The 19,255-nt window shown below is 45.6% G+C and overlaps 2 protein-coding genes across 3 annotated transcripts in view; one reads left to right on the top strand and one right to left on the bottom strand.

The window, feature by feature from the left end:
* ANKFY1 (ankyrin repeat and FYVE domain containing 1) overlaps window positions 1–13,892 on the top strand; it is a 36,044-nt gene extending 22,152 nt beyond the window's left edge. For both annotated transcript variants that reach the window (XM_014953233.1, XM_014953234.1), the window contains 12 exons: window positions 357–510; window positions 1,675–1,843; window positions 2,996–3,114; window positions 3,451–3,607; window positions 4,811–5,011; window positions 6,212–6,388; window positions 7,049–7,196; window positions 7,464–7,554; window positions 7,870–7,994; window positions 8,199–8,345; window positions 8,840–8,930; window positions 9,642–13,892. In XM_014953233.1, coding sequence (XP_014808719.1) covers window positions 357–510; window positions 1,675–1,843; window positions 2,996–3,114; window positions 3,451–3,607; window positions 4,811–5,011; window positions 6,212–6,388; window positions 7,049–7,196; window positions 7,464–7,554; window positions 7,870–7,994; window positions 8,199–8,345; window positions 8,840–8,930; window positions 9,642–9,774 — 1,712 coding nt within the window. In that variant the 3' untranslated portion in view covers window positions 9,775–13,892. The remainder of the gene's footprint in view (window positions 1–356; window positions 511–1,674; window positions 1,844–2,995; window positions 3,115–3,450; window positions 3,608–4,810; window positions 5,012–6,211; window positions 6,389–7,048; window positions 7,197–7,463; window positions 7,555–7,869; window positions 7,995–8,198; window positions 8,346–8,839; window positions 8,931–9,641) is intronic.
* Window positions 13,893–15,325: 1,433 nt separating this feature from the next.
* On the bottom strand, window positions 15,326–18,731 carry LOC106894533 (neuferricin). Its single transcript, XM_014953235.1, has 3 exons — window positions 18,530–18,731; window positions 17,666–17,852; window positions 15,326–15,715 (listed from the first exon to the last, which is right to left on the bottom strand). Exons 1-3 carry the CDS (start codon window positions 18,582–18,584, stop codon window positions 15,499–15,501), a joined length of 459 nt encoding a protein of 152 aa, XP_014808721.1. The 5' UTR covers window positions 18,585–18,731; the 3' UTR covers window positions 15,326–15,498.
* Between the last annotated feature and the right edge of the window lie 524 nt (window positions 18,732–19,255).

The following is a 19,255-nucleotide window of genomic DNA, read 5'->3' as shown; positions in this document are numbered from 1 at the left end:
CATTCTATGATTTCTATGAACTAAGTTAAACATCTAATACAGTAACACTTAAGGGAATAGCTTATGAATGTAATACCAAAAATTAATATGTTTGGACAAAAATCTGAAGGATTAGGCTAGGTAAGTTACGGAGGACTCTACTACAGTTGGCAGATGGAAAGCTCTGTTGTGTACCACACCATACTTGAGTCTTTAAGCCAGGCTAAAAGGACTCAATAATCAATATTTGGGAAGTCTGTGAATGAATATTGAAGCTGGGTGGAATCCCAAGTTGGTTTAGCTTATGTATGTTAATTTTAAGAGGCTCTGGCATTGATTCAGTGCATCTCTTACTGTAATGAGCTGTATCCCTTCAGGCATGCACACGATAGCAGCCCAGCTGCTTGGGTCTGGGGCCTCCATCAACGACACCATGTCGGACGGACAGACGCTGTTACACATGGCGATCCAGAGGCAGGACAGTAAGAGTGCGCTCTTCTTGCTGGAACACCAGGCAGATATAAACGTCAGGTAAGATCTTAACTTATACAGCACTCCACTGGGTACATATTTAGGAGCGGGTAGTGATGGCTGCCTTTGTATAATGGCTTGAAGTTGGTTTCAGGTCAAGGTTTGTGCATAGTTATGCATTTGGTGCGTTTTACGGCACCTGTTCTGGATTACATGTGTGAACTTGTCATGTATATAGCTCTATTGGTCAGTTCCTCCTCTTGAAGCTGCAGAGGGAGGTGCCACTTAATTTTAAGTAAAGCAGAATCCTCTAACAGATTCTCAAGTCCTAGAGATGTGGGACTGAACTTACGCAGTCTCATCTGTTTGCCAGCTTGTTGGAGCTGCATGTCTTCTGCTGTCTAAACTAATCAGATGTAGCTCCAGCAACAAGATTCCAATAGAACTTGTCTCCTGTGTGTCTCGCAGACAAGTTGTTATTGGACTGAACAAAACATTTAGCTGCTTAGAGGGCTGACAGGCTGCCCTTGAAATCTGTGGGCTATGCTGTAATGAATGGCTTCACGCTACAACATGGTAGGTTTAAACTGAACATTAGAAAAGAGTTTTTCACAGAAAGAGTGGTCAGAGACTGGAATAGGCTGCCCAGGGAGGTGGTTGAGTCACCATCCTTGGATGTGTTTAAGAGCTGTTTAGATGTGGTGTTGGGGGATATGGTGTAGGGGAGAACTTTGTAGAGTAGGGTAGATGGTTGGACTCAATGATCCCAAGGGTCTTTTCCAACCTAAATGATTCTATGGGTACAAACTGTCTAATACTGTTGTTCTGACTTCAGTTTTCTAACAGCTGGTATTCCTGACTGTTGCTTGAAGTGTTACCACAAAGCTGTTTGCTTCTGTGGCAGCAGGGCTTGCTCTGAAGGAACTGTGTTCAAACGGTGGCTGCACTTAAGGAAATGAGTGTCTCAGAGCTAAGAACACTCACAGGCTTTTCAGACTTCAGAAATCAATCACTTGCTACTGAAGTGGGAGGGAAGAAGGGTAAACTACATAGCTGTAATGAAAAACTAACACGAAATGTTTGCTTAGCTGTAGGGACATGGTCTTACTACAGCAAAAATACACACGTGAGGATGTAATTCTTGGCTCTGCCTATAAACTGCTGTGACACGAGGCCTTACTTTTTAATGTAGTAGTAACAGGGTTGGAATTGTGTGTATTGCAGAACGCAGGATGGAGAGACTGCCCTACAGCTGGCCATAAAGAACCAGCTCCCCCTGGTGGTTGATGCCATCTGTACCAGGGGAGCTGACATGTCCGTGCCAGATGAGAAAGGAAATCCTCCTTTGTGGCTTGCCTTAGAGAACAACCTGGAAGATATTGCATCAACTCTGGTAAGACTTGGTTTAGTCTCACTTCTGTGTGTCGTGCTAGCAACAAAGGGCTCACCAGCACATGATTCAGCACATGAAAAGAACAGATTAGTTCTGTACCACTACCTAACTTCTAGAGGTTTTTCTTCATCAGAAGTTCCTTTTTGTAGGAAACATTTTATAAATACTGTAGCCTGTATAGCCAAATATCTTGCAGCCACTGTAAAAGTTTAGAATGTGCTATCTGGCTTCCTGATTTTGGAAAGAGTGAGGATCTACTGAAAACATTAGTCTGTAGCGAACCAGACCTGTGTAATGAAAGGCTTCCTGAATAAAACTGAACACCCATATGCATGTGGTGTCTTTTATTGCATCATAAAGTTCCATCAAGTCCTTTAAAGGCTTATATTCGCTTTTAGGGCTATTTACTTTATAGGTGATCCAGCAGGAGACTTCTTAGGACACATAAGTAGACCTCTTTATGTCTTCTTTGTAAGGTAGTTACTTAACTGGATCTCAGAGACAAAGCTTTTATTGTCTGCTAGAGACAGGCTGCTTAAAAGCTCTCCTAATGAGCTGAGAAATACCTCTAATAACTGTACTTGACCATTTGTACCAATATTGGATAAGACTACGGAGTCAGCACTGAAACTATTCATATATAAACCTTGTAAATAGTTTGTAAAGTGGAGTGGAACAAGTCTAATTTAGTGCTACACTGCTCAAGTAAATAGTTCCATAGTAGTAGAATACAAATATTAGAAATACCTGGAAAACACTATCTCTAGTTAAATGTATAGGAAAGCAAGTAAAGGGGCCAAGACCTTCACAGGTGATTCCTGCTTGACTTGCTTTAGGTGCTGAAAGGGAGGTGACTGTTCCCCAAACTGGCTTAAGACCTCTCTGTTCAGGGTGTATCCGTGAACATCTGAATTGTTAGTAAACACTACCTAGTTAAGTATTCCATAGTAGACCAATAAAATAATTGGCCCAGAAGACATTAAAGTAGCTTGCTGAAGCTTGGTGACTGTCACAAAAAATAGATAAGGCATCTTAAATTCTATCTCTAAGGGATAATGTCTCAGAAACACTAGTCAGGGACTATATAAAGTAGTAGGACCCTGCTGGAAACATAAAAAACACTTCACTGCCTCATTGTGCTTCTCCTTCCAGGTCAGACACGGCTGTGATTCAACCTGTTGGGGGTCAGGACCAAGTGGCTGCTCACAAACTCTTCTTCACAGAGCTATTGATGAGAACAGTGAACAAATAGCGTGTTTTCTTATCCGCAGGTCAGCCCCCCTTCTCAAATACAAACCTTCTAATGTGTATGTACATATTTTCCTGGCATAAATTAATTGAATGTTCATTTGAGTCAGTAACAGGTGTGTGCTTCATTAGACTTCTGGTGGGTGGATGGCACTCATGGAAGTCTGACTAATCTGACACATTCTGTTATCTATATTAGCATCATCTTCTTGGTGACAAAAGTCAAACTAAACCCAGGAACTTGTGCTTATGTAGAATGTGCCAGCTAGATCAGCTCGTGAAAACCTTTCTGATCCTTGTTTGGAGCAGTTTAAATCTGGATTAAATGTAATAAATTGATTGTATTGTATTTGTTTTAGTGGTTGTGATGTGAATAGTCCCAGAAAGCCAGGCCCAAATGGAGAAGGAGAAGAGGAAGCTCATGATGGACAGACACCCCTACACCTGGCAGCCTGCTGGGGACTAGAAGAGGTGATCCAGTGCCTTTTGGAGTTTGGTGCCAATGTCAATGCTCAGGTACATACAGAAATAGTGCACGCTTTCTTTAAAGTTGATTATTTGCCTCTAATGTAGTGAAAACAGGCTTCCCTCTTAGCTGTGTATTTTGCAAGATAAGAAAAAGAACATCCTTCTATTATGGCTGAGCCAATGTGGTGACTGGCTGCAGATCTACTTTTTCTTTCTCCCTGTCCCTGGTTACCAAATGTAGTGTTTATCTGCCCATATGATGGATTAATTCAAATGCAGGAAGCTACACGGAGGGAAAATAATGATACAGAGAACTTCTTGCAGTGTCAGTTTTTTGATGCAATGACTGAAATTCAAGTCTTCTGTCCCCAGTGTGAATTAAAGGCTGTTACCTGTTGCAATTAATCATTAGATCAGCTATAGTGCAAAACACCAGAATACTCTACTTTGTTAGTATGTTTGGGAAGTGTCATCAGTTACTGAGTAAACTGGGGTGATGTAACTATGAGTTACACTTCATTTTTGATTACACAGTAATCCTGAAACAGAAGCTTGACAAATAGCACAAAAGAGATGAATGTGTGACATTTCTGGCTCCTGATGCTATTGAAAATGACAGGAAAATGAATGGCAGAACCCAGTCACAAAGCAGCTGTGGCTGTAAACTGCTGCTTGATACAGACAAGTGATTAAACACCTTGTTTGAATTTGCTAGACTTTAATACACTGTTTGCAAAACAAACATGCCTGATCCTGTTATATCTTCAGTGAGGGAAGTTCCAAATGTTTAGCTTCCAGAAAGCTTAGCACTAGTGCCCAAGGGCCAATCTGGGGAAGTCTCTGCAGTGCTGGATCTGTGGAAATGCAGTCTGTATGTTGTTCTTTCAGATAAAAATTTGTAGAAATCAATTTTTAATAAAGTATGAACAGCAAATGCTTCAAACTGATTTCAGTTTTAAAAGCATTCTCTTGGAACGCTTGGCTGTAGTCTCAAATGCTCATCTCTGCCCCCAAAATGTCTGGGGAAATGTTACTCTGAGCTGCTTAAATGGCTCTGGCACAGGATTGAGGCCAAGCTCTTTGGAGAAACAAATACCAACTCACTTCACTTGTGCTGTGGTGGTGTCCCAGCCCAAGGCAGCTGGGTCTGTCACAGAACTTAGCTAATAAGCTGCTTCTGCTTTTCTGAGTTCGGGAGGGATTTGTGTATTGCAGAGTCTTCATGTAACAAACTTCCTGGTTTCCTTCCAGGATGCAGAAGGAAGAACTCCAATCCACGTTGCCATTAGCAACCAGCATAATGTTATCATTCAGCTTATGATTTCACATCCAGATATTAAGCTGAATGTACGTGACAGGCAAGGGATGACCCCCTTCGCGTGTGCGATGACGTATAAAAATAACAAAGCGGCCGAAGCGATTCTGAAGCGGGAGCCCGGAGCTGCTGAACAGGTAAGTGGGCAGTGTTCAGGTGTGCTGGTGGCTTTACTGTGCTAGTCTGTGCTAACTGGTGTTCCACAAGCAAATTCTGCTGTATCCTTTTGTGGCTTTACATGCAATGACATTTGCCAGATGCTAGTTTTCTGGAGCAGGATTTATTAGGAAACTGTAGGTGTGTACGTGCGATGTATGAGTAAGAACACCAAGTGTCTCATCAAGCTTGATCTCATCTTGTCAGTGCTAAATTGAGGAACATGAGTGTAAAGAGACAGTTCTAACTCTACTCTTGTGCTGGACTAGTAGAAAAATAATCTATTCCCTAGCTTTCCTAAAGCTATCAGAAATAGAAACCCTGCCCTAAAATAACTGAATAATAGGTACAACGCTGTACTGCTGAACTATAAAACCTCCAACTGTATCTTCAGGCTTCTGGTGTGTCACTCAGGCAGCTGTTGAGGAGTTTCTTTCTACCCTATGTAAGTTTAATTGCTAGTAAAGTATTTGAGTGCTTAGTGAGCTTTGGTAATATATCTAAAATGTGGTTAGAAATACAACTGGCTCTAAGTGTGCTTTAACATTAGCTTCAACGCAAAGATGAGGAACAACATGTGCTTGGTGTGAAGCCAAAAAATCAATACACTTTGCAGCAGTGTGGCAGGATTGCGTGTTGCTTGCTTCTCTGGTAACTGCCAGGTTGGCTGGAGTTTGTTTCACTTAACTGAGTTTATCATTAACTGCTGCTCAGTACTTACTACAACAGCTGTTAACCTTTTGTCTGTCATAATGCTCTTCAGAGCGTGGTTGAGAAATGACAAGGTTATAAAGTATAAATAAAGTAGTCTGAAGCAGGCTGGGGTGAGCAGTTGCAGCTGATAATTCCTCAGTTCAGTTATTTGATAGTCATATCTATGAAATAAGTCTCTAACGTCAAGCAGTGAAAGGAAAAGACTCTACAGCTCATCTCAAGTAGAAGGAGCAAGTCTCTCTCAGTGAAAATATGTCCTACTATGTCCCTGGCTGTGTTTAAGGGCCGTTTAGATACAGTGCTGAGGGACATGGTGTAGGGGAGGACTTTGTAGAGTAGGGGAGATGGTTGGACTCGATGATCCCAAGGGTCTCTTCCAACCTGGACGATTCTATGATTCTACTACATAACAGCTTGCAGTTCTACAGAAATAATAAATTTCATTTCATGTGCCCTGTCTGCCACAGGTTGATAATAAAGGTCGGAATTTCCTCCACGTAGCTGTTCAGAACTCAGACATTGAGAGTGTGCTGTTCCTGATCAGTGTGCAGGCAAATGTGAACTCCCGGGTCCAGGATGCCTCCAAACTAACACCTCTGCACCTGGCTGTCCAGGCTGGCTCGGAGATCATCGTGCGTAATCTGGTATGTGCTGGAGACTCACTCTTCCTCTACTTAAAAAAAGCACATTCTGCCTTAATCCACATTGCCTGTAGGCTGGAGAAGTCAGCTGAAGGTGATACTGCTTTTTCTGAAGCAGAACTAATTTAGATGAGATATTAGGAAGAAATTCCTTGCTGTGAGGGTGGTGAGAGCCTGGCCCAGGTTGCCCAGAGAAGCTGTAGCTGCCCCATCCCTGGAGGGGTTCAAGGCCAGGTTGGAGGGGGCTTGGAGCAACCTGGTCTGGTGGGAGGTGTCCCTGCCCAGGGTGGGGGGGTGGAACGTGGTGATCTTTTTGGTCCCTTCCAAGCCATTCTGTGATTCTAACTCAGAGCTGCATAAAGTTCCCTGAGCTGGTACCATTGGCTGAGCTGTATCAGTAGCCTTTGTGTGAGCAGGCCTGATCTGCAGCAATTGCTTGGTAACGTGGCTCACTTTAAAGGAAGAACTTTACCTTGTGCTGTCTGTAGATCAGAACGTGAACTCAAGTTGCAACAGCTCAGTAGTGATAGCATTTTATATGTGCTGGAGGCCTAGGAGTATCTCTGTACACTGGAGTCTTGTGTGCTTCATTGGCAGAAGTTAACTGTTGGCTAATAGCCCTTGGAAATGTCTTTGAACATATTCCTTCTTGCATCTTGACAGCTGCTTGCAGGTGCCCAGGTGAATGAACTGACTAAGCACCGTCAGACTGCTCTTCACTTGGCAGCCCAGCAGGATTTGCCCACAATTTGTTCAGTCCTTCTGGAGAACGGAGTAGACTTTGCAGCTGTAGATGAAAATGGAAATAACGGTAAACTTCTAAAGATGTACAAACTGCTGTAAACACTTGAGGAGGTCTGTTGATAATACCAGTATCTCTTAGTGGTAGGGACAGGCCCTTGAATGGGCTCACTCTTCAAAGATGAAAAGGAGAAGGAAAGTCCAAGAAATCAAAGCTGGCGGAAGGAGTTTTGGAGAGGGATGGTGGGGAAAATGAAAGGGGAGTGCTTAATGTTATGGGGCTGTAATTATTATTGACATTACTTCAGATTCTTGAAGCTTCTCTTCTGCCTTTCAGCTCTCCATCTGGCAGTGATGCACGGCCGTCTGAACAACATCCGGGTCCTCCTCACAGAGTGCAATGTGGACGCAGAAGCCTTTAACGTTAGGTAATCACAGGCTAAAAGAAACATGCTGTATTTTAAAATATGTGCTGGTATGACTAGATAAAAACAACAAAGATTTGGCTTGTATTATAGTATTTCTACACTAATTTTACAGTGAAGTGTGCAGAGCATGCTGTGTGTGAGTTGTGTGGAAATCATGTATAGCAAGACAAAGAAGTTGAAGTAGACAGTTGTGTGTGATGTACTGAGTTACTCTGGGTCAAACAGTGGTACACCTAACTTTGTAAAAATGAGTTGGATGAGTAAGTCCTAGTAGCAAGCAGACTTTGATCAGGATGGAAAACTCTTTTTCCCCAGAGGCCAGTCACCAATGCATATTTTGGGACAATATGGGAAAGATAATGCAGCAGCCATCTGTGACCTCTTCCTGGAGTGTATGCCAGAGTACCCTCTGGACAAGCCTGATGCTGAAGGAAACACAGGTGGGTGAGATCCAACAGCTACTAAACTTGAAAGTCATTCAAATTACTCTTAGAGCTGGAATAATTGGCAGTAGTATGTTAAATACTAGTGAGATGCAAACTTTGCACGGAAACTTAAAAGAACTAAAGATCCTACTCTGGACTGAGTGTAACACAAGCCCTACCACTCTGTAAGCAGGGAAGTATCTGGCTTTTCTTTTTCAGTGCTGCTCTTGGCTTACATGAAGGGAAACGCCAACTTGTGTCGTGCAATAGTGAGAGCTGGGGCTCGGCTTGGAGTTAACAATAATCAAGGAGTCAATATCTTCAACTACCAAGTTGCTACAAAACAGCTTCTCTTTAGATTGCTGGGTGAGTACTGCCTGCTACAGTTGGAAAGGGCTTTTAGCTTATGTTTCTGAGATACTTTGGTGGTGGAAAGATCTCTGGACTTAGATGGCAATAATTTCAGAGGGGCTGAACTTCTGAATATTCTACTACTTTAAATGGAGCATGGAAATACTAATTTTTCTCAGATCAACTAAAAAGTTGCACGGTGCAAACTTGTCAAACTTAAATACTTTTTCTGTAAGGATAGACATGGAGACTCCTGGCTGGTGTCATAGTCTAATGTAGATTAAGATCTAGATACTGCTTTTTAACTTGTACTATATAGTTGCTGTGGGTAATATATAGTTGCTTTCATCAGCCATCACATTTTCTACAAACAAGACTGCAGCTACTGCAAGGGTAGTTAAATCAATTACCCTGAGTGCGGCCTGAAACTAGAGAAAGCCTCCTTAAGGTTACAGTGTGCTCGAGAGGTGTCTGAGCCCATTTTCCCTTTACATTTTTGCCTCTAACAGATATGCTGACAAAAGAACCTCCCTGGTGTGATGGCTCCAACTGCTACGAGTGCACTGCCAAATTTGGAGTCACGACAAGAAAGCATCACTGGTAATGACCCATCTTGCTGGGCTCACGAGGAAATGGATTCCTTTCCCAAATGTAGCCAGGCTTGTTCCTTCTGGTTGTTTAGGAAACTTCGGTATTAACACAGGTGTATAACCTGTAATCCAGCTGAAACATTCTGTGTCCTAGATCAGTAACTTCTTGTCTGCTGTTTGTGCATTTCATATTCTGATTTCTTGGAAATAAGAAATCGTGTCAAAGTTCCAGTAGTGAAACAGAGGATTTGGCACCTGCTTTCAGAAGTGGGGCTGACCTTGCTCTGAGATGGGTGACAGATTTGGGCAGCCTGTGCCAGCCAGGGTTAGGGATGATGTTTGGAATGTGGAAATGACTGAAGATGCTGAGGTGAGTTGCTCTTGTGGAGATGAGTTGCCTTTTCTTAACAAGATACGCTGGCTTAGATGGAAGTTGCTAAGACTTTTTTTCTTAGTGCAGCTGAGACTTCAGTGTTCCAGAGAAACTGCACCCACGTCCATTATAGTGCTGGGTGACAGACTAGTTTAGAATCAGCACATGCTTTTTGGCATTAGTATCCAGTTATTGCATGAGAGATAGCAGAAGATGTAAGAAAAATGTAGCATTTCAGTTGCTACTGAACCTTTTTAGCGATATTATCACTGAAGAATGCCAAATTGTAAAGTCCAGGTGTTCACTGTGAGTGAACTCACTTCTCTCCCACCCCTCTTGTATCAACAGCCGACACTGTGGACGCCTGCTCTGCCATAAGTGCTCAACAAAGGAGATTCCTATCATAAAATTTGACCTGAACAAGCCCGTTCGAGTTTGCAACATCTGCTTTGACGTCCTGACTCTGGGAGGAGTCTCCTAGTACCCTGGGGAAGCAAAGGGATTCTCCGTCAGTGCTCCCGACAGCAGCTCTGCTTAAAGCCCTCTGGATAGGGAAGAGGAGGCCTATATATGTCTTCTGCAATAGACTGAACTAATTAAGGACCCTGTTATGATATATTCTGGTATAAATGACTTTGTATGACTGTAAATGTATCGGGCTGTGATAGACTTCACTAGGAATTCGAGTGGATCGTTTGAAACCAAGTGACAAAAAAGAATTTGGACCCTCTTCTAGTTGCAGCGGGGTATGGAAGTGAAAATTGTTGGGCTGATGTTTGAATTGATGTAAAACAGGTGTGTCCTTGACATGGTGCTTTGCACTGAGCAACTCTATTAAGTCCTGTGGCTTTCAGGCTGCTTAGTAGAGACGGCATTAAGTTTCAGGGTAACCAGGTATCCTTTTTTTTTGCTTTGTCTTAAAGATAAACGTTCCCTTTCTCTAGAGAAGACCTCTGGTGAAGCTAGACTGAGCTGTTACAACCACTGTTCATTTCAAGAAACTCTTCAAAAAACGGGGGGTAGTTCTAAGCATAGCTCCAGAATTGTGGCCTTACAACAGAAAGCTTTACACCATCTGATGCAAAGCAGTCAGAATTGCAGACCCACCTCTTGATACCTCCTCCAGTAAACGTCTCATTCGCTTTAGCATGTTCAAGAGAAGTGCAAAGTTGGTTTTAGCTGGTTAAATACTTTTGCTCATACCTGCTAGAGCTGTCAAAGTCTTTGTTGCACTTTCATATTTCCGTTGCTAGTCCTTCCAATTCGTGTATAAACAAACAGAAGTGTGCTGAAAGGCCTAAGTGTTTGCTAAATGGTTGAAAACACTAAAACTGGTTGAATAGTCTAACTCACAGCAATAAATGCTGAAGTGCATTATGGATCCCATGAGGGACAGTAGCACTTCCCTTTGGTTCCAAGACCCTGGTGAACTGCTGCAGGAGAGTCAGTGACCCTACCAGTATAAAGTGTGCTGCACCTCTGGGCGTTGAATTGGGTCCAGTTTCAGCAGGATGGCTGGTCAGTGGGAGTGTGTTTGGAGGCTTCCTGTTAACATGAAGCCTCTGGCCTTGGAGGAGGGATTCTGAACTGGCAGAGCTGTGCCAGGCGTTTGGATTAAATCGCATTATCCTAATCTAGGCTGGTCGTGCTCTCTTAAACATGCTGAATCTACAAAAATCCAGCACCACGTTATCTAGTTAAACAGGAGAGAACTGCTGTTAGACAAAGTTATGGTTTGGTGGGCAAGGGCTTCAGTCAGGGGGGAAAAATAGTGTACTTTAGCAAAACTACATGCCACGTTAAGGCTGTTTTCATCCCAAGAGATGAACCTAGTTTAGATTCAGCTCAGCATTCCTCATCCCTGCTCCATGAACTGTTTATTTAATGACTGTTAGCCCCAGTGTACAGGATGGAGAAGTTGGAAGAGTGATGTCAGAGTAAGATGGGATGGTGACCCAGACTGCTGCTGCTGGGGGAGATTCACTAGAGGGTTTTTCTCAAACTTGTACAAGAAAAGGATGGGAGAGGGTGTAACTGCTGACATTTGCACGATGAATTTCGCATCAAGTCTCACATGATCTGCACTTTGATCTTCCAATATGAGTAGATTATAACTGGAATCTCACCCTTGTAACACTAGAGAAGAATAATGGACGATTAATACAAATTTGCCTCACTGTTTGGTGTCTGCTGCTGTCGTGTGCCAACAGAATGCCCTGGGTAACACAACTGGTCTCTGTGACAGTGAATACAAACGGTGCATCGCTGGCGTTAGGGGTGGAAAATAATCATGTCTGAAGCATTTAACTGCAACTACAGTTTGGGGATTTGTGTTTTTTTTGAGTGAAACATGATGGAAAACCCTGTACTTGAGAAAGCAGTGGACTGGATGGTTCAGAGCATCACTGGCTGCAGGGCTTGAGCAGTGAAAGACAGTGATCATGGAGAGAGAGTGCATTTGATGAAAGAAGTGCTGACTGTAGCGTATCCCATGAGATCATGTTGACTTCACTCTTTGTTTGGAGCTACAGTGCTAAGGAGCAGTGAGTGTGAGCTCTGGATCCTGAAGGGTAGTGGTAGAGGAGTGGTGGCCACAGCCTATGGACTTCTACTTAATTGGAAAGCTGCACAACATGTTAATTGCTAAAGCTTTTAAACATCCTGTTTTCCGGTGACTTCTCTGATGGAGGGGGCAAGGGAACGGGGAGCTCTGTTCTAACAGAATAAGCAACCTTTTAAATGATGAAAAATGTAGATCTTGTGAATCAATGGCAGGTTTAAGGCTGGCTAGTTGCTCTTTTTAAAATGAGAATATTAACTATAGCTGCCCCAAACTCTGGGAAAAGTCTGGGAAATGGTATGTGATGCTCCTAGTTTGCTCTTTACAGCCAATACTGTACCAGGTTTCTTACTGAGGTCTGAAAGCAAAGTTAGTGATAAACTAATGTACAGCCTGAAATGTTCAATTTAAAACAAACTGAATTCAGCAAATTTGATCTTTTTGAAGTGCCTTGGAGATAAGTTTCCTTCCAGCCAACACTAAATAGCTTTCTGCCAGAGTTAAAGGGGAAAAGCTCACAGCTTGAACTAAACCCCAGGTTAGTTCTTTTGTAGTGCTTCAGCTAAAGAGGCTGACTTTCCTCCAGACAACTGGTGGGGCTTGGTCCTTGATGCCCTTTGCCCAGAATTGGTCTGAATTCTCTCACTTTGGACATTTTTGGGGAGTTTTGCTGGCAATGCTCCACTGCAGGGTACAGACCTGAAGGGAGGCACTCGGTGACGTAGTGGTGGTCAACACATTTCTAACTCTGTAAACAACTCCTCTTCCTTTTTGTAGCACATCACAGTTGTGACCAAACCCCCCACCCCTCCTACCCCTGCTGTCTTTGAGTGGTATCTATTAACTTGTGGAACAAAAAGGGGGATTGAAAACTAATTTCTGGGGGTTTTTTGCTGTCACACCAGGCTTCAGGCACTTCAGTGGGGCCACAGGGGAGGTCTGTGGTGGCTCCTACTGTAGCGCTTTGTTCCCAGACTGGATTCCTTTTGCTTGCAGTCATCCCATGCTCCTCCATGAGCACAAAATGTGGTCTGGCTTAAGTTTTTAATTTTGTGTATCTGCAAAAAAAGGTATAGTCACTGTTTCACACCGCTATGTGGAGTGAGAGTGTTGGTGTTGAAGGTACTAACGGCGCATCGCAAGCTGCTGGTCAAAACTGACAGATGCCTTAACGACTTCCCGTGCTGGAGACCCGTGGCTCGTGCAACCCCTCACCTAGTGCTTAGAAATTAACACGTAACAATTTGGGAGGCCAAGGCTGGGTTTTGTTGTAGATCAAACGTTAACAGGCAAGTCCTCTTTTTCCTGTAACCAGTGGAGTTGGGTACTGAGCAATCTCTTAAAAAAAAAAAAAGAAATAGAAATCAAAGCTTGTATGAGTGACAAAAAAATAACTCTGAACCTTCTACTACCCTCTGTGAAATAGAAAAGGAAGTCTTAGAACAATGGCATTTTATCTGCAATGTTTGTCTGGAGTCATTGTAAAAATGTATTTTTCCAATATGCATTACTTTGTTGTGTAATAATTCTACTTGTAATAAAATGCATAACTAGATAATGCAGCGTGAGGTGGGAACCTTGTTAAGAAAAGATCTTCTCCTGCAAAGACAGCTGCCCCTCTGCAAGCAAGGGAAACCAGGGCTGTGACACTGAACTGGGTGGGACAACTTTATTCTTTGCTCTGAAATGTTAATGGTGGGGAACCGCTACAACTGTTCTTCTGGCTGACAAGGTCTGGTGTTTATCCTATAGAGTCATCTGAAATGCCTTATGAGATTCATCTGTAGTCATTCTGATGAAAAAAAATCACTTCTTCCAGGCCAGAGCTGGTCCATGATGTAAATCAGTTCTCAGCTCGGTGGAGAAGCTGAGTGTTGGTCTGTGCCCTGGTGGGCAGTGGGGGGGCCTGGAGGAGCCTGTACCTGCTCCAGCTTCACTGCAGGGAAAGGGCAGCTCCGGTGCAACAGCAAAACCAACCCCACCATCTGGGTGAGACTGTGACACACTAGTCTTTTATTAATAAAACTTACTAAACCACAGATGAATTCTGAGCTTCATTAGAGAATGGTCTATGTTGAACTGACCCCTGTGTAACTGTCGCTGGTTTTCTCTCACCCTTTCCTATCAGATGGATAGATGGACAGACAGCTGTTTAACTGGAGTAGAAACAAGCTCATCTTGGAGCAGTTCAGGTCAGTGAAGGAGTCTCCTCTGCTTTAATAGATGACACTCCTACTGCAAGAGAAACCTCCCCCTCAGTGCTTCTAAACGCTAAATTATGAAATAATCTGGAATTAATAATAATCTGGAAATTGCTGTAACTTTTAAAGCTCTTTTAAAGCCACTGGCCAATGATTTTGGGGAATGGTTTGGCTTCTAAATGCAAATTCTTGTTAAGATGTGTCCAAAAGCAAATGACCTGCTGACGCTTGTAATGGCCACTAAGTTGTGGAGACAAGGAAGCGCTGCTCTGCAGCTGGCTCATGGCCATCCTGTTGTCCACCAGGACTCCCAGGTCTTTCTCCTCAGAGCTGCTCTCCAGCAGGTCAGCCCCCAAATTGTCCTGGTGCAGGGGGTTATTTTCTCTCTCTCTTAAAACTGCAGCTGCACCAGAAACTGACTTCTAATAGTAGAGTCTATGAAAAACAGCAACTGCTTCCCTGTGGCGTGGGGTTTACAGCACCCAGGCCTCACACAGGTAGCCCTCTTGCCCTGCACAGAAATGGTAATAACTTGCCCCGTTTTGGGATTCACTCCTATTACTGAATTAAAACACGGACTGTCTTGAGGGGAGGTGGCCCCTGTGAGGAGACATCCAGCCTGGGCCGATCGCCCGACGGACACACACCAGCTGGGAGCTCGTACAGCAGGATGGAACCAGGAGGCAGGTTACAGGATGGCCACGTTGCCACACAGCTTCTCTTAGTGCCTGTTTAAATCTCCCCACTCCTGACCTGAGTAGTTTGGAAGCAATGAATCAGAGGAGCAGGATGGCGAGGTCAACATAAAACAATGATCCCCATAGGAGGCTTCCAGTATCTTCTTTGCACAGTGTCTAATATAAACACCACACGAGGAACTACAGCTGTGACCTTTGCCTTCTGTACTCCAAGAATCTGATAAATAAATAAAGCTTGTGTGTAATGACTGCCCAAGTTCTTAGATACTACCTACCTTAATTGTAGGAGAAACTCACGCTTCTCCCCACTACCTTTAAACTCCTGGGAGTAAATGGGATGCCTGGGAAGGGCACTAGTGCTACAGCAGAGTTCAAGGACCAGAGGACTGAGCATAGATCGAGGTGGGTGATGCTGCAGCTCTTGAGCTGCCTTAAAACACAACACGTTGCACCCACCACCGTGCACACAGGCAGCTACTTCCTGCCTGCACAAGAAATCAGTTTTTAAATATAATTCAGGCTGTGCATCTTAGGGTTTGTTGCCATAGGAATAAAGCACTAAGAAAGCCAGCATATTTTTTTTTTAGCCACTAACTTGGCTCAAGCATTTTCTCCTTCTCTCATCTCCATGCATTAAAAAAGAACCACAAATCACACCAAATTTCTCCCGCTCCCTTTGCGCAGAGGGAAGGGCACGAAGCTGGAGCTGCCCACCCAAAGGGCACCCAAGGTCTCGCTGTGGGACTCTACGTCCCCGTGAGGACACACTGGTGGGCCAGGGGGTGGCAGCCGTCGTATTCCTCCAGGTGAGGGTCATCCAGGTCACCCCGGTCGCCGTGGGGGCTGGAGGCCGGCTGGCCCCACGGTGGCCCAGTAGTCCTCACACACACGCAGTGACTCCCCCTGGAACCAGGACGGTAGAGCTTCCGAGGGACTCCGACCCAGTCTCTGTCCACTCCCCCACTAAGAATGGAAAATTAAAATCAATTACAATTCAAGCCCCGAATTGAGATCCGTTAGATCACAGAATCGTAGTGGTTGGAAGGGACCTCAGAGATCATCGAGTCCAACCACAAAAAAAACCAACCAAACAAACAAACAAAAAACACACACACCACAGAAAACACAAACCACAACCCACCACCTAAACACCCAACAACCACCACCAACCCAAAAACCATCACCCACCCACACAGCACCCCACCACAAACCAGTAATCTTGGGCACTAGAGCATGCCCTGAAGAAACATGTCTACACGTTTCTTAAATACCTCCAGGGATGGGGACTCCACCACCTCCCTGGGCAGCCCATTCCAATGCTGGATAACCCTTTCAGTAAAGAAATGTTTCCTAATATCCAACCTGAACTTCCCCTGGCGCAACTTGAAGCCATTACCCCTTGTCCTGACATCTGTAACTTGGAAGAAGAGACCGACCCCCGTCTCTCTACACCCTCCTTTCAGGGAGTTGTACAGAGCAATAAGGTCTCCCCTCAGTCTCCTCTTCCCCAGGCTGAACACCCCCAGCTCCCTCAGCCTCTCCTCGTAAGACTTGTGCTCCAGACCCCTCCCCAGCTTCGTTGCCCTTCTCTGGACCTAAAAACCAAGACAATCTGGGGGACTCAGAACCAACAATACACTCACTGAGGTAGACTTTGCTCCCAACAGCCAACATCCCACAGCTTTCTGATACTTTTATTGGCTGTGCTTCAGAAACCTGTGGCCCAAACCTGGTTTTGTCGGTGCTGCTGCCCACTCTCACCCTTCTGGGAGCAACCGCCTCCTGCTCCCCACGTTTCTATTGCTGGAGAAAGACTCACAGCCTTTCGGAGCACGGCACGTCTGATGGCAAAATGCCTTTTCTGGGGGCAGCCGATTGCTCACAGATAACCACGCGCCGCCTTCTGTGCCATGACTGAACACGGGGATTTACAGAATTAGGGCAAATCCCCCAAAAAAGCCTCCAAGTACTTCCGCAGCTACTTCATAGTGTCTCTTCATGGGTCAAATCCTGCCTGTTCCACTAACTACTGTGGTTTTTAAGCCTATAAACTCTTACACAAGCTATTGCCACGGAAAACTCAGTGCCAAGGCTGCACCCAAGCTCGTTCACACATAGCAGGAGATTCCCCAAGGAACACAGTGCCTCTGGTGTACCAAAATGAAACCCAAGCATTCTGCAATGTGGTCTGTGAAATTATTTCACCTTCAGACAAAATAGTCCCTAAACTTAGAGAGGAAGACAATTAAATAGGCCACGTAGGAAATGACTATTTGACGCTCAACCTCATTTTTATGTGGTTTTAAGTGGAAACTGTTGTGGCAGTGGCCTGTGAGACAGGCTGTGAAAGTGTCTGAAAGACATGAGCTAATCCCTGTACTCCCAAGAGGTGAGAAAACCTGTTCGAACGTGGCAGACTGTCCTCGTGGGATTTCTGTCCTGTTTTCCTGAGAACAGAAGCACGTGCACAAGTGGCAAATTCTGAAACCTGATTTTGATTCCAGTGCGACACAAGAGTTTTAGCCTCAGAAATAAAGTTCCTAAAATAATTACTCATTGGGATGAAGTTTTGTTTTCCTTTTACCCGCTCAGCAGCTCAGTGAGCAGAGTTCCCTTCCACTGCCTGACGCTAGAGAACATTTTCACAAGCCCAACCTACACCTCTGTGCAACCCCAGACTGGGTGGAGGCCACCAGTGGTCGCTGGACTGGCAGAGAAAATCTAGGGACTCTGATTCACACAGGAGCAGCAGCTCAACCTGGTGCAGGGAACAGCCATTCTGCCTGTCAGAAAGCACAGCCTGAGGAACGCAGACAGGACAGACAATGACAAAGCTCAAGGATTCCAAAAAAAAAGGGCAGAAACTCTCTGCTCCAAGAGGTCCAAGCAAGATGGCAGGAAGGGAGAGTTTACCTCTGTCTGGAGCACCAGAACCGGCTGCCCTTAGCAGAGCTCCATTCCGAGTTGCAGGGTGGAAACTGCTGCTTCTTCTGCTCACTTTCTGCTTTGAACTTCAGAGCTTCCTCAATCGCAGCCTCCGCCTGCCTTAAGGCTTCTGTTGGTGCCCCATCTTCATCGTAGAATCTGCCCACCAGCTTCCCTGGGAGAGAAGACCAATTAAGACCACACTGTTTCCAGGCAAGGAAAATGAATAGTTATGTTTGTTTGTTTTTTTAATTTGTTATTTATAGACAAAAAAAGGAGGATCTCACCATGGTTCAATTTTAAAACTGAACTGAGCTTACATCCCCTCCATTCTTGCATCGCACAGCAATTTATCCATGTTAATAAATCCACACAGGACAAGCACAGGCACAGACTCATTAAAGACCAGAAAGTCAATGCTACTTTCAGCAGCAGACCCCAGAAGTCCTTCCCACCCATGCACCTCATTCCCCAAAATAGTTTCCCTGCACTGCTGCTCCTACACTCTCACAAGTCCTGCTAATTTCAGTGTTTGCAGCGGTGGCTCCAAGCCTTCTGCTCAGCCCAGACGAATAAAAGTGGGGCAGAGAGCTGCAGCTGACAGCCCAGGGGAGGAAAACCCTTCAGCTTCACCTTAGAGGAAAGCAGACCTCACACAAGGCCTGATCTAGCAGCAGCTCCAGCCGGTCACTCACAGGTTTCAGTCTCCAGCAGTGCAGATGAAGAAACCCCACCACAGCCAACACCTTGTAGATGAAGCCCAGCCCTACGCAGGGCTGCGTCCCCCGACCTGCCCCAACCACAGGCCCACCCTCGCCCACCCACCCCCTTTCCCTTGCCAGAGCCACTCACCCACCACCTCGTAGTTGTCGCCGTAGAAGGAGAGCCAGCTCAGGATGGCCAGCATCTCGCCCGGCGACAGCCCCGACACGTCGTCCACCAGCCCCGCCGGGGTGAAGTCGCCGGTGGCAAACGCTCTGGTGGCATCTCTCCCTGTGAGCCCCCCGGAGAGGCCGTGAGCACAGGCCCTGTCAGGCCCCACTGAACCCCAGGAGACCCCACTGAGCCCTGTCAGACCCCAGTAGACCCCACTGGGCCCTGCCAGCCCCCTCCCAGCCCTGTCAGGCCCTTCCAAGCCCCATCAGACCCCACTAGGCCTTGCCAGTCCCCTCCCAGCCCTCTCAGGCCCCACTGAGCCCCAGCAGACCCCATTGAGCCCTGTCAGACCCCTCCAAGCCCTGTCAGACCCCACTGGGCCCTGCCAGTCCCCTCCCAGCCCTCTCAGGCCCCACTGAGCCCCAGCAGACCCCATTGAGCCCTGTCAGACCCCTCCAAGCCCTGTCAGACCCCACTGGGCCCTGCCAGTCCCCTCCCAGCCCTCTCAGGCCCCACTGAGCCCCAGCAGACCCCATTGAGCCCTGTCAGACCCCTCCAAGCCCTGTCAGACCCCACTGGGCCCTGCCAGTCCCCTCCCAGCCCTCTCAGGCCCCACTGAGCCCCAGCAGACCCCACTGGGCCCTGCCAGCCCCCTCCAAGCCCTCTCAGGCCCCAGTAGACTCCACTGGGCCCTGCCAGCTC

The sequence above is a fragment of the Calidris pugnax genome, unplaced genomic scaffold, assembly GCF_001431845.1.
Source record: "Calidris pugnax isolate Ruff unplaced genomic scaffold, ASM143184v1 scaffold133, whole genome shotgun sequence".
In the NCBI taxonomy this organism is placed as follows: Eukaryota; Metazoa; Chordata; class Aves; order Charadriiformes; family Scolopacidae; genus Calidris; species Calidris pugnax.
This window is presented reverse-complemented; position numbering and strand designations above follow the sequence as displayed.